Genomic DNA, 13,808 nt, shown 5'->3' with positions numbered 1-13,808 from the left:
TTATTCTCTTAAAGGCTTCAGCAGTAACCCACAACAAGAGGCTAAAAGCGTGCTTTATTGCCTGCAAGTCTAACCTGTCTAGCAGGAGCTCTTCACCTTTTCCAATATTTTATATGACTAGAGACACAGTCAGTCAACTTCCATTTGGTTGTACTGAACATAAAACTGAACTCGGGGTTTCTGGAAGTAAGGCCACTGTTCCCATCACAGATTTTTTTATAAATATGATTTGAAACAGTGTGATCTTTCATCCAACCATGCGCAATAGGAACTTTTTGAAATAGGGCAAGTTCATGCTTCACGCAAGAAAACGTAGGAGAGTTTTGGTTACGGTCTGCAGTTTTTTCACAGGACCTTTGTGAGCTAGGTTTCCCACAAACTGCATTTTGTCTTTGTTGACTAAAATAGACACAGTTGACTTTTATACAGAAACCACGGTACTCTCTGAGCATTTTACCTTAACCTATCTGATGGTCCTCTCATCTGGTACAAGATGCCAAGAGTAATTAGGAAAAATTCTCATTCCCTACCATGTCATGAATTATTAAAATTTGAGATATTTGGTAGGTTCCTCTGGGATAGGTGAAGGTTGTGTCTTGGATCACACTGTTGTTTGAAGTTTTATTTAAATCTATTCAGGTCATGTTCTGCCCCATTACAGAGAGCCTAAAGAGAGTTGTTTCTGAGCTAAATCTCAGGGAAATACAAAGAATGTGGGAGGTGGTGGACATATGATGAATTCTGTGCTGTTGCAGCAGTAAGTCTACAGAAGGGACCATCCTGATTATCTTCCACCTTGCTTAAAACAGCCCATGGCTTTACGTTGAAATTTTCATTCTTGGCAGGTAGCCCACTCTATGGAGGTGAGGAATGAATGCCCGCTCTTCCTGGATCATTCTCTCTACTGGTGCACCAGTGTTACAGTACTTTCCTCCAGCCTGAGGAACCTTCTGTCAGGCTCCTCTAGTTTCCCTAGTACCACGGTGACTTCGGTCCCCCTGTTCCCTGCCTTTCTCCTCCCCTCCTGTGTTTCCTATTCAGGCCTATCTACACTAGCTCCTTTCCTTCCACCTTCAGGCTTGGCCAGAGTTCCCCACTCCAGTCTGTGCTGTTTGCAGTTCCTTCCTCTGCTCAGTTTCTCCTTAATTGCTCTTATCTTGCCATTCATAATTCTTCATGACTTTGACAAACTCACTTTGGTCCCATTCTTCCTCTGTGCTTTCCCAAAGTTTACCAGTTATCAGATCACCAAATCCAAGGCTTGTTCTCAAAGATGTCTTGTCCTTGGTGGAATTGGACACTATTGGGCATCCAAATGAAAATTCCCCTTTCTTGGCCTCTCTGACAAATTATCCTTTGCCTTACCCTATGCTCGTGGGGAAGAGGCCCTCAGAGCCAGGTCTCTCTGTTCCTTTGACTGTTTCTTCAGAAATTCACCCATTCTTTTTCCTGGCCCAGGTCTTGTGTTGGCCTAATTCCCAAAGAACCCAGTCCTGCAGGTGTGAATATTTCAGCTTGGTTGTCCTGTTGTCACTGCACTGAATTTCTCTCTTCTGTCCATCAAGCTGTCCCTCTCAACTGCTCAGTGTCTTCAACAGCGAATTGCAGGCTTTTGCCATTTTTTTCTCTTGTCACAAAAGTCATATCTGTTTTTTTTTTAAGATCTTCAGCTACAATATTTCTTTCCATTTTCCTGGCTTCCTCTGTTGCTTTTCTCTTGGATTTTTTTTTTTTTTCTTTGCAAAACCACCTTCCTTGGGCCTCCTGTTCATCTTCTTGGAAAGAAGATGAATTTTGGAAAGATCAATCTTTCTGAAATACTTGGCCTGCTCTGAAGCTTCAGTCTGTACTTCTAAGGCTTAGAGAATGCAGTTACAGGCCCTTTGGTATTCAGGACTCTGCAGATTGACTGACACCCTCCTGCATGTCTTTCTCTGCATCCCAGCCCGGACTGGGTCCCTCCTGCTGGGCCCCATCTGTGCCTCTCTGCCTTTATTTTGGCTGTGCCCTCCTCTTCCCATCCTCCGTGGTGGTTCTTTGGTTAGGTGTTCTCCCTTCTCTTTCTCTTGCCTTTTTCTTCAGGGGAGCTCAAGTTTGCCCATGGACCTTCCTGACTGCCCCACCCCACGTGATTGGCTCTTTCCTTTTCACTCTGCTAGCTCTTCATAATGCCACTCGCTCATTTTGCAACTTTAGCAAAACATGGCACTTGGCATCTGATGTCTGTCTGGTCTCCTCAAGAAACTGAGCTCTTGAGGGACAGCCTTGGCACTGTCTTCCTATCTGCGTAGCATAGTGACATTCCTTAGAACTTCAGGAGATCAGTTGCTTCTGGTAGAGGAGATGTTTTCTTTCTTCATGCCACCTGGATGTGACTTGATGAGGGGTCCCCTGGCTCTTCCTGGCTGCTGCATGCTGTGACCTAATACATGTTGGGTTTTGCTCTTAAAGAGGAGAGCAGGAAGACAGGTTGGTATCAGAAACGAAGAGGGTGGGAGCCAGTGGACATGTACGTGTTGTCATGGAGTCCCCAGAGCTCAGCTTTTGAGCCTCTGAGAAGTAGTGTTTGTTGTGTCAAAAGAGTACAATAGAATTTAAGTTTCCCTTTAGAAATTGCACTGATGGAAATATTGCACACCGAAGGAAAACTTATTTTCTGGATGGCTTTTTTTAGAGAGAGAATATTTGAAGCATATTTTCCTAGAGATCATGTGGATGAGGGCGAGCTGGCTGGAAGCACCTCTCAAGCTAGGGCTGGGGGGTGGCGGGTAGGAAGCACTTGGGGCCACAGGAAGCACCCCATACAGCCAGCTATGCCCTTCCCTTCCTGCGCCCAGTTTTTGGGTGAAGGGTGGTTTCTGTTAGGAGGAATCTATGCTTCAGTCATGGATGCTAATAGAGAAAGTTGTTTTACTGCTGAAGGTTACTGAGTAGAAGCACTGAAAGAGTCCATTTCTGGACTCCAGGGGAGTTGAAGGCCAGTCTATCTAGGAAGGCCAAGATAACTCAGAAAGACCTGACAACTAGCTGTGTGGATTCAGACAGTTTTTTCCCACAATGGTTCTCAATGACACATTTGGTAACAGAATACTAAAGCTCTAGCATTCCCTTCTGGCGATGCTGGTTGTCTTCCCTGGTCCTTGTTTGTACAGGGTAACCTGAGAGCTATAGTGCTGGGCGTGTGTCTGAACCACCTGCGCATGAAGGAGAATGTGTGAGGCACCAGGCCCTGTGCTTCTGCCCAGCTGTTTTCTGCAAACCCTTGGTAGGAAGGTTGGGTTTGTCATGCCTTGCTCAACTGAGTGACAGAGAAATTTTCAGGTTTAATTTAACTGTGTGTACATCCAGAGTGAAGAGTGCCTGCCAACTCAGCTGGTTCCACAAATCAGATGTGAATTTCCTAAATTTCCTGTGTAAAGGGTTTGGGACTGAGCTGTATAGTATTTCAAGCTGCCAATAAGCCAGCCCCTGACACACTCATAGATACTCCTTTAATTCATATGACACTGTGTTCAATAAATGACTGTCAAAATTGTTTTTCTTCTTTGTTGTTTGCCCAATTCAAAGATGGCCACCGTTTTGCAATGTTTTACATTTTCAGCTGTTTGTAACTTAACTATAATTACTTAATTTTTTGTTTTTTAAGCTCCTTGTGGTCTAATGATAAGTGTGTTTCAGTACATGTTTTACTGAGCTTCTGTAAATGCCATTGCAATGCAGTTTTGTGTCATTGAACAAAAACCAAATTAAATTGCAGATGTTAAGGCAATGAAATCATCCAATTTATTAATGTTCTATGACCATGGACTAAAATAAGACCCTGGTGCTCAGTTTAACACAAGTGAAAGGTGATTTCCGTGAACCTTGAGTCTTCATTCACTATATCATTCAGCCCTCACAGATGTACCAGTAAACTAACTGCAAATGCCATTTCTGGGCTTTGTACGCATTTTGTGGCTTTCCATGTTCTGACCCAGACCGACTTCCCATCCCCACGCCCCTCTCCCATGCCCAGCAGCGTGTGTTGTATTCAGGAGGTAGGTGGGCAGTTGTTGGGGTACACTCTTGTTGCCTCCCTGCGCTGTCCTCAGCTGTGCCCTTGCCTGGAATGCCCCATCAGCCTGCTTCAGAAACCCAGCGACGTCATCTTCTTGCTGGTCTGTGCCCTGAGTCCTGACATCACTGTTCCATTATCCTCTTAGAGGCCAGGCCCATGTGCTGAGCTCCCTGAGGGTGTCTTGGCACTGGCATGTTGAGAACAGATGCCACCCCACTTGTAAGGAAGGCAGACCAAATTGGCTATGCTCTCCTAATAAGCGCCTTACTAATTAATGGGTCTAGTAGTTACCCCCACCTCTAGGATCACACTAACCCTGCCGGGGGTATTTCCTGTCCTCTCAACAGCCACTGGAGCCAGCACAGATGGCACCTGGAGCCCTTTGAACCTGTGGAAGTGTAACCACACCCATGCCCAGGTTTTGACTAAATCCTCATTGCTCACCCTCTTCCCTCAACAGTGTAGACTTCTGCAGCGCAGCTCTAAGTATGACAGAAGAAGCCTCAGGGCAGAACTGGACCCACCTGCTTGGGCTGACAAGTAGTGTAAGGGCTCCATCCCCCTGACCAATGGAATATTTGATTTCATTGTGGAGAGTCGGGAGATACGGGTAAGGGGTGCAGAGCAAGCCAAGGCCAGCCAAATCAGTAGCCCACGCTGGGCCTTTTAGTAGTGACGGCATGCCACCAAAGGTGTGAAGATCATCGTCTGCCCCAGCTGGGAGAGCTTCAGTTTCAAAAGTATGATTTACGCTAGGCATCTATTCAGAAATCAGAACCAAATTAGAGTGCTTTCCATGTGCAAGGAACTAGTACAGAAAGACATGGGAAGTCGGGGGAGCTGCCCTAGCCACTGGCCAAATTCCTGACACCTCCCTGACGGAACTAATTCTAATTCTTCTTCTTCTCTGCCTGGATCCTAGAGGCAAGACCCTTAAGGTCTGAGTACAAGTTCCGCTTCAGGATGGCGCTGCTGCACAGCAGGGCCCCCTGCACGGCCCCCATCAGCCCGCAGGTGAAGATATCCTGGCCTAGAAGGCAAGAACAGAGGCCCCTGAGTATCCACCCACACAGCAGAGGGGAGGCCCAGGGCTGTGATGCTCATCCCTCCATCCCTCGGAGCTAGGGCCACCCAAAGCTGGTCCAGATCAGGACCGGGGCCACAGCCTGCAGGGGACAGCAGGGCCTGAGGACAGGAGTAGAGGACTTTGGGTGACAGGGGGCCCAAGGTCTCAGGTCCTGGCAAAAGAGGGCAGTGAGTGTACCTGTCAGGTACAGGTTGGGGATGGGGCTTTGGGCCCTCAAGGAGGCCATCACACAAGGATGGAGGCGGCCCAGGTCGTGGTCAGCCCCGTAGCAGGCCCCGCGGGGAGCCGCCAGATAGAACTGGTTGGTCAGTGGGGATCCTCCAGTCACACTGTCCACCTGAGGAGGCAAAAAAGTAGCCCAAGGGGGCAGCGGGAACTCTTGATCTCCTGTCTCTTTTCCCTTTCCCCCTCTTTTTTTTTTTTTTTGAGACAGAGTGTCACTATGTTGCCCGGGCTAGAGTGCCGTGGCGTCATCCTAGCTCACAGCAACCTCAAACTCCTGGGCTCAAGCGATCCTCCTGCCTCAGCCTCCCGAGTAGCTGGGACTACAGGCATGTGCCACCATGCCTGGCTAAGTTTTTCTATATATTTTTAGTTGTCCAATTAATTTCTTTCTATTTTTAGTAGAGCCGGGGTCTCGCTCTTGCTCAGGCTGGTTTCGAACTCCTGAGCTCAAACAATCCACCCGCCTCGGCCTCCCAAAGAGCTAGGATTACAGGCGTGAGCCACCGCGCCCGGCCCCTTTCCCCCTCTCTTGAATGTGCTGACTGGGATGGTGCCCTGTCCTTCCCTGGGCCCCACTTCTCTTGGGGCCTTCTTCCCCTGTCCTAAGGAACGGGCAGAAATGGCACCAGGAGGTCTGTCCCCACCCCACATGCTTTGCCCCGTACCTTCCCCTCCAGCTTCGGGAACAGTTTCATGAGCACCGACACAGAGGCTTCCACAAAGGAGTCTTTGAGGGTCTCGTAGTCATTGCCCCGCTTTCCTTTCGGCTCCGCTTGCCACTCCTCAAACCACTCATAGGCGGTGGGCACCAGCATGATGATCGTGGACCGGTCTGTGGATCAGAGCTGCGTCACTACTGCCTGGTGCCTTCCCCCAACTACCTGTCCCCCACTCCGGCCCCCGCTTCACCAGGCCCTGAAGCCCCACCTGGGAATCGGTCCTCCCAAGTTGGGTCCTTGGCTGATGGGGAGCCGATGAAGAGAAGGGGGATGTGTTCTGCGGCCTTTTCCCTGGGCATGGAGGTGTAGCGCTCCATCCTGTGGGCGAGAGGAGTGTGGCTGCACATCTCCAGGCCTCTGTCCTCAAAGCCACCTGCACCAGCCCAAGGTCAGTTTGTCCCCAGGGACTCCCCACAGTGTGGAAGCAATTTGGAAATTGTCCACTTCCTCCCGTTTCACATCCTCTGCACATTCCCCAGTGTCCAGGAGAAGCACGGGCCACACACACACACACAAACACACACACACACACGCCTTACGCCTGGTCCATATCCGTGTCATAGTAAACATAGTAGTTGGTAGACGACAGACCCAGGTCCTTCTTGGTGCCTCTCAGGCAAATGAAAACAGAGAACATGCCCAGGCCAGGCCGCACCATCCTCAGCTGCTGCTTCACACCTGCCAAAGGGCGTCACCAAGGACTGCAGGGACTGTGGCCACAGATGGCCACTGCCTGCTCCAGGAGAGCCTCTCGATGTCCGCTCATTTCAAAGGTAGGGCCAGGCCACAGCTGTTGTTTCAACATGAACTTGGCAGGGCCCCTGCTCTGCCTGCTCTTCTGTCTCCTGCCTGGGAAGGACACAGCCCCAGACTCCTGCTCCTCCAACTGCCCCCACCACTACTCGGAGCCCCCTGAGAGGTAGGTGACACCCAGCCCGGGGCCTCCAGGCTCCCTGAGCTGGCTCTCAGCACCTGCAGGATGGTCAGGCTAACTTCCCTTAGTGTCTTGAAGTTAGCAGCGCACGATGGGGCTCCCACCTGTGCAGACCACACAAGCGAACAGCAGTGTGCCATAAGCCTCGATTTCAGTGTTAACTGTAATACAAGCCATCTAGGGAGTGAACGTGCATCGTTCCTGGCGTGCAGTTCTGTCAGAGCAAGGCCTCCAGGTGGCAAGCCATGCAGGAGAGCAGAGGCAAACGGCCTGAATGGTACCAGGCATCTGAGGACTCGGCTAGAGGGAGGAGTGGGGAACAGCACTGTGGCAGAGCAGCAACCACTGTGTGGACCATCTGATGTCCCCCGGACCTGACAGCTGGGCCTCCCAACCTTGAGCAGGTGACTCAGGACCAGTGTTCTGGAAGCTGCACCCACAAATTCTTGTGCTCTGTTCCCACTCCCAGGACCGTGCTTAAGGGATGATTGGGCTGCTGGCTGCTCTGCTTCATTCATTTCACCAGTTATCAGTTGAGGACCTCAGCTTGTACTCATGGGGAAGATATGCAGGGGCAGTGAAAATGTCACCTGACTGTGAGGGAAGGGGAGGCAGGATAGGGAACTCCAGCATGGCTGCCTGGAGAGGACACAGGCCTGGTTAGGACCCTCGGGCCTGTCAGGGACATGTCAGGGCTCACGGGTCCTGGCAGAGAGGGGAGGACTTGGCAGAGAAGGGTCACAGGCAGATGGGAAGCAGCAGAGGCAAATGTCCACCCATGCCTGGCCCCGCTGCCCTGGCCCTGGCAGTCTCTGCCTCACCTCAGTCAGCTCCCCCACTCTGGGAGAGGGGAGGCCCGAGTGGGCAGCAAGCAGGGGAGGCAAAGGAAGGAGAGGCTGGTGTTTGGTGGTACCAACCCTATGGCACAGTCACAACTCCCACCCCACCCAGTGCCCTCAAGGACAGCCAGACCTCACTTTTCCACCCGACCCATTCTGCTGCCCCCTTCCCCAGCTCCTCGGACAGCAGCCCCTGGGCGGCCCTCTGGGGTGCAGAGCTCCTTCCCCTCTGCTCTCTGGCTCCTCGTGCACCACAGAAGGCCCTGGTTTCCGTCGCATCCCCATGCTGGGCTGCTTAATGCCCTCCACCTCCAGCCCCAACCAGAGGCCTCTGGACCTGTCTCACCCTCCTGGGTTACTACTGTTCCCTCTGGCCAGCAGCCTCCTTTCCTCAGATCACACCAGTAGTGTCTGGTTACACGACACCCTGAAGTAACTTCTCACCTAACGTCAGCCTGGCCACTGTTCCCTGTGAGCTGACCTGCTCTCCTGCCTCTTCCTGAGCCCCTTTCTCTGCAAACCCCACACTTCTCAGCCCAGAGGGCTGCAGAGCCCGGCCTTTCAAAACAGACCAGGCTTCGCCTCTCGGCAATGCCACTTTCAGCTTGGTGGCCCCTGGAAGTTAATTCCCCTATGTGGGCCTCAGTTTCCCCAATCATAAACTCTAGGGTTAGGATGCTGTTAGAGACCGGTGTTCTCACCTTTTCTGCTTAAGGACAGTCAGAGGGGCAGCCCAGAAGCAGAGCAAGTTTGCTCCAGAAGGGGAAATGTTGGGGACCTCGCAAGAGGAGCTACACAGGTCTTTTACCTGGCAGACAGCGGGCGTTCTCTGGCAGTAAGTGCTCATAGGTATTGAACAGTCCTGCGTTTGAGACCACGATGGGGCAGTAGATGTTCACCAGCTCATGCCCCTTCTTCACACTGACACCTGCAGGCACAAGAGCTTGGCTGAGGGTGTGTGAGCTCCAAGGAAGCAGAGGAAGGCCCATATCCTCCATCGGTCTCTCCCAGCCTAAGAGACTAGGGAGTCCCAGCCTCCCAGGGCCAGGCAGGGCAGGTCCCAGGCAAATTGCGAAGGGAGCCATTCCCCTCAAGCACTCTCAGCCTATCCTGCAATCACTTCTGGGCTTACGTCCAGTAGCTCTTTCCACATATGCCCATGTGTGGGGACTCTGTCTGTACTTTAGCCAAAGGCCCACAGTTCCTGGGCTGAAGCCCTTCTGATGGAATCCCAGGGCCCCCTTCACTGCTCCCAGAGTTGTTTCCAAAATACTGTCTTCAAAACCCTCCAATGATGCCTCGACGGAACCTCCAAAATCTCGTAGAAGCCTGGGTGATCTGGGCCCGTCTGTGCATCCAGCCTCATCTCTGGCTATTCCAGAGTATATTAGGCAGCACCATATCAAACAGCTGATATTCAACCATGTTTTGACTTATAAAATGATGATTTCTTATGGTCAACCTAATACTTCTGGGTGCCTGAAGATGCTCAGGCTCATATCTCCATGCCTTTGCACATGGCGCTTCCCCTTCCTGGAATCATCTCCTCCAACCTCATCTGCTCGCTAGCTTCATGTCACCCTTTATGACGCAGCTCAAGCACCTCTGTCTCCGTGAGGCTGTCCACGTCCCACCTGCTGTATGCCACCTCTGTCTTTAGTGTATGCATCCATGTGACACTTAAATTTTCAGTGATCTTCCCTATGAGATTGGAAACTTACTGAGATCTAGGTTGGGACTTGTTTATCTTTTATTTCTAATTTTTATTGCCATTACCCCTCTCAGCGGGAAGGAGAACTTGCTCACGGACATCAGAGAAAATTTTGCATGACCGACAGCCAGCTCTGTGTAACTGCCCCAGTTTCTCAGTCCCTTCAACGAATGCATTCTTTGAGATCACTGATTGGCCTCTTCTTAATTGTTTTATTTTGTCCTGGGCCCCCCACTGACCACCTCCTCCATCCCAAAAGGTTCATCTGGCAAATTCATGTTCACACCGACCCTGTTTCCCTCAGGCCTCTTTTAGTCCCCTTCCCTGATGCTTCTTTAAGTACACCCCAGTTGTGGGTGGCCCGTTCAGTTCCCTGCTGTTTCAAGGATTTCTTCCCTGCAGAGTTGCCCTCTTCAAACAGCTCACTCACAGTGAAGTTTTCAGTGTCTATGCAGGCAGCAGCACCAACCTGAGCCAGAAGAACAAGCTTCTAGGCCCCACGGATTGAGGGCAGGGCATCCTCCTGGCCTCCACATTGCCCTGTGGAATGCCCAGCATTCGTCCCACGAATCGCTGAAGAAGCATTTATTGAGCCTCTATTAAGTGTTAAGATCTATAGACATAAAGAGAAAATGGAGCCCCTACACTCAAGAAGGTCATGGATTACTGGATATTTTTATTTATTGAATAAACGATTAAATCCTGTTCTTTGGGGACCATGCAAGCTTTCATCCTTCCAGCTTTTATTTTTTTTGATACAGAGTCTTGCTCTGTTGCTGGGCTAGAGTGCAGTGGCATCATCATAGCTCACTGCAACCTCAAACTCCTGGGCTCAAGCGATCCTCCTGCCTCAGCCGCCCAAGTAGGTGGGACCACAGGTGTACACGTCACCATGCCCAGCTAATCCTGCTTCCTTTTTACCTCCAGACTAATCACTATCCCCTGGCCTCTGCTCTGAGGCAGATCCTAGCCTTTAACCACCATAAGGAGGTCAGTTCTTCTATACCTTCTCCCCAGAGAGGCCTCAGGTTGCCCCCACACCAACCCAGGGACCCCCGAAGCACAGTGTGGGGCTCTCACCACAGGCTTTTCCAGCTGAGTCCAGCAACACACTGTGCACAGTGGCCTTCGTGAGGACAGCACCCCCAGCCCGCTGAATCACAGGGATCGTGTGAAAGGCAATCTCGCTGGAACCCCCTCGGGGGTAAAAGGCCCCTTCCAAGTAGTGGTTAACCAGCAGAGCATGCATGGAAAAGGCGCTGCGGCTGGGGGTCACACCTGCAGAAGGACACAAGGAAGGGTGACGAGCAGGCACCAGCACCACTCGGAAAAGCCCACGGATTCCGGTGAGCTAACATGCAACCCGAGTCCATCCGAGGTTGCAAATGTTCCCCAGGCTCCAGGGCAGCCAGAGGAGCCACTTCTATCCAGACATGGGGTACATTAGAGTTCTCAGGGCCAGCAGGAATATCCTCCCTGCAAACTGCCACGCTGCCAAGACCCAGGAGGACAGTGTTGATGGAACAGAAAAATCACCCAGGGTGTAGATGAAGGGAATTTCCACCAGGGAGTCCAGCAAGTGGCCAGACGTCTCAGCCACAAGCTCCAGAGGGCCTGGGGTTTCTACACTGCTCCATTTCAGTCAGCCAGGTCCAGAAGAACGATCGAGAGCCGGAAGGGCAGCCCCTCCTCCTCCTGGAGCTGCCTAGAGCCCATGGCCAGTACCCACCGTAAGTGGGGAAGATGTAGCTGAGCACTGCCTGGAGCTCAGTGGAGGCTCCCAGCTGCTGCAGGACCTCAGCCAGGCTCTGGGTGGATGCGCGAAGGAGTGGAGAGAAACGAGTCAGCAGCCCACACCTGTCGAGGAGCCGAGTCACAGGCAATGGGAGGAACTTCAACAGGATGGCATGAGCAGCTGCCTGGGATACCACCTGGGGAAGAAAATGAGCCATGGGGAACAGGCCTCATCTCTCTTCCTCCCTTCCTGCCTCCCCTCCTCCAGTCACTCCCCACCAGTCACGCCACTAATGAGGAAGCTCAGCCTTGTCAGGAATAACTGGGGGTCCTCAGCGTAGTCATGTTACCTTAACTAGCTTCATGTATTTGTCAATGGCAGCTTCTTCCTGCGGAAACTTCTCCTTGAGGCCCTGAACGTAGGCTTTCTCCCCACTGTACATGGGGAACTCTTTTCGGCCATGGGGCCCTTCCAGTACCATGATGTCAAAAGGAGAGGACAGGGTAGCCCAGTCCAGCTGCCCTTCGGTGATCTGGTCCAAGATGAAACGGCCAGAGCTGCCCTCCTGCATGCGCCCGATATAATGGATTCCTTGTTGGAGAGGGAAAAACACGGTGGCAAAGGAATAAAGGGATTGAGCCCTGGAAAGGTGGGTGACGAAGTAAAGTGGAAGCGGTTGTCCAGCCCGGTTAAGAGCATGCCCAGAGGGGGCTGCTCACCGTTTCTGTAGGAAGGTGTCGCAGCAGAAACCACCAGATCCCTGCCCGGTTCAGCTCCCAGTAGGTATGGCTGTCAGACAAGAGAAGTGCCCAGAGAGAAGACAGATGACACGTCCAAAACCATGGAATGCCAGTGTCACCCCACAGGGGCTGTTCCAAGCCTCCTGAAGATACAGCCAGGCTCCCAACCCCTTCCCACACAAGCCTTACCTGTGTCAAATTCAAGGCCATTCTTTCCAAAGGTATGACAACAGCCCCCGGCCTTGGTATGTTGTTCTAGCACCAGGACTCGCTTGCCAGCTTTAGCCAGAATCGCAGCTACAGCCAGGCCCCCGATGCCACTGCCAATCACCACCACATCCAGCTTCTCTGGCACTTGGCTGGCTGAGAAAGCTGCAGCAGAAGGGACAAGGTGGAAAGTGGGCTTCTCAGGCAGGGCCAGGGTACCAGCAAAGATAGGGAAGCCAAAGAATATTTTTGTAACTTGCACAGTGAAACCTCTAGAATAGTTTGGCATGAACCTCTCCTGGGAATACTCAGGACCAGCCAGGTAGATTAAACAAAGTGATTTGATCTGATTTAACCAAAGCTACGAAGTACCTGGGGATTTTTTCCTCCTTTCAAAGAAAGCAGGGATCAGTAAACTACTACAGAAACAAAAACAGAAAGCCGACAACAGTACGGCCTGAGAAACCTAAGTGCAGACACAGAGAGTGAGCTAGGGAAGAAAGAAAACAGGGGGGCAGGGGAAGAATCTTGTGGGCAGGCTGCCAGCTCATGGAACTGTCCATTCCCAAGCCAGGTTTCTTTGGAAGACACAAGATCTGCAGGTGCCAGTGGAGCAGCTGGGTCTTATGGTGGCTCTTCCAGATCCTGGTGGAGAGGCTTGGCAGGACAGAGCTGCTCAGAGGTTGCTGCTCTGAGAAATCACAGCACCAGCCCCTCACACTGGGGGAAGTCTGGAGGCAGTGCTGGGGCCGGGGGAAGGCAGGGAGCACCTCAACAGAAGACAAAACTGGACAGCACATGGTGCTATATGGGCACTTCCAACGCAAGATCTGTTCAAAAAAATCACTGCTAGGCCAGGCATGGTGGCTCATGCCTGTAATCCTAGCACTCTGGGAGGCTGAGACAGGAGGATCCTGTGAGGTCAAGAATTCGAGAACAGCCTGGGTGAGAGCAAGACCCTATCTCTACCAAAAATGGAAAAAGTTATTCAGGCGTAGTGGCAGTGCCTGTAGTCCTAGCTACTTGGGAGGCTGAAGCAGGAGGATTGCTTGAGCCCAGCAGTTTGAGGTTGCAGTTAGTTATGATGAAACCACTGTACTCTAGCCAGGGTAACAGAGCCAGACTCTGTCACAAAGAAAAAAAAAATTCACTACCAAAGAACTGAGATTTGGAATTTTTCAAGCTGCAAGAGAACTTGGCAAATTTATTTTCAGAAGGTTTTAGAGAGACCCATAGTGAAAACTACATTTTATATTACAACCCAGAACATATATAAGTGTATAATATAAATAGGTGAAATAGAAGTTTCTCAATGCAATACATACTGGCACTATGTATGATGCGTTCTGATATTTTCTATTCTACTGCATTTAAAAAATGCCAGTTGCGGCCGGGCGTGGTGGCTCACACCTGTAATCCTAGCACTCCGGGAGGCTTAGGTGGGCGGATCGTTTGAGCTCAGGAGTTCTAGACCAACCTGAGCAAGAGCAAGAGCCTGTCTCTACTAGAAAAATAGAAAGAAATTAGCTGGACAACTAAAAATATACATATATA

At 51.3% G+C, this 13,808-nt stretch overlaps 2 protein-coding genes across 2 annotated transcripts in view; one reads left to right on the top strand and one right to left on the bottom strand.

Annotated features, from left to right (window-relative positions):
* Positions 1–4,752, top strand: part of TGOLN2 (trans-golgi network protein 2) — a 9,190-nt gene extending 4,438 nt beyond the window's left edge. The window contains 2 exon segments of the mRNA XM_012644192.1: positions 2,258–2,544; positions 2,547–4,752. Coding sequence (XP_012499646.1) covers positions 2,258–2,544; positions 2,547–2,930 — 671 coding nt within the window. The 3' untranslated portion in view covers positions 2,931–4,752.
* A 76-nt stretch (positions 4,753–4,828) lies between these two features.
* RETSAT (retinol saturase (all-trans-retinol 13,14-reductase)) overlaps positions 4,829–13,808 on the bottom strand; it is a 10,480-nt gene continuing 1,500 nt past the window's right edge. The window contains exons 2-11 of the mRNA XM_012644233.1: positions 12,237–12,419; positions 11,657–11,898; positions 11,302–11,503; positions 10,653–10,850; positions 8,670–8,789; positions 6,628–6,766; positions 6,297–6,406; positions 6,035–6,201; positions 5,322–5,481; positions 4,829–5,087 (exon numbers count right to left, since the gene is read on the bottom strand). Coding sequence (XP_012499687.1) covers positions 4,948–5,087; positions 5,322–5,481; positions 6,035–6,201; positions 6,297–6,406; positions 6,628–6,766; positions 8,670–8,789; positions 10,653–10,850; positions 11,302–11,503; positions 11,657–11,898; positions 12,237–12,419 — 1,661 coding nt within the window. The 3' untranslated portion in view covers positions 4,829–4,947. The remainder of the gene's footprint in view (positions 5,088–5,321; positions 5,482–6,034; positions 6,202–6,296; positions 6,407–6,627; positions 6,767–8,669; positions 8,790–10,652; positions 10,851–11,301; positions 11,504–11,656; positions 11,899–12,236; positions 12,420–13,808) is intronic.

This window comes from Propithecus coquereli, unplaced genomic scaffold, assembly GCF_000956105.1.
Source record: "Propithecus coquereli isolate 6110/MARCELLA unplaced genomic scaffold, Pcoq_1.0 Scaffold208, whole genome shotgun sequence".
Taxonomy (NCBI): Eukaryota; Metazoa; Chordata; class Mammalia; order Primates; family Indriidae; genus Propithecus; species Propithecus coquereli.
The sequence above is the reverse complement of the archived record's forward strand: the minus strand, read 5'-3'. Positions and strand labels throughout refer to the sequence as shown.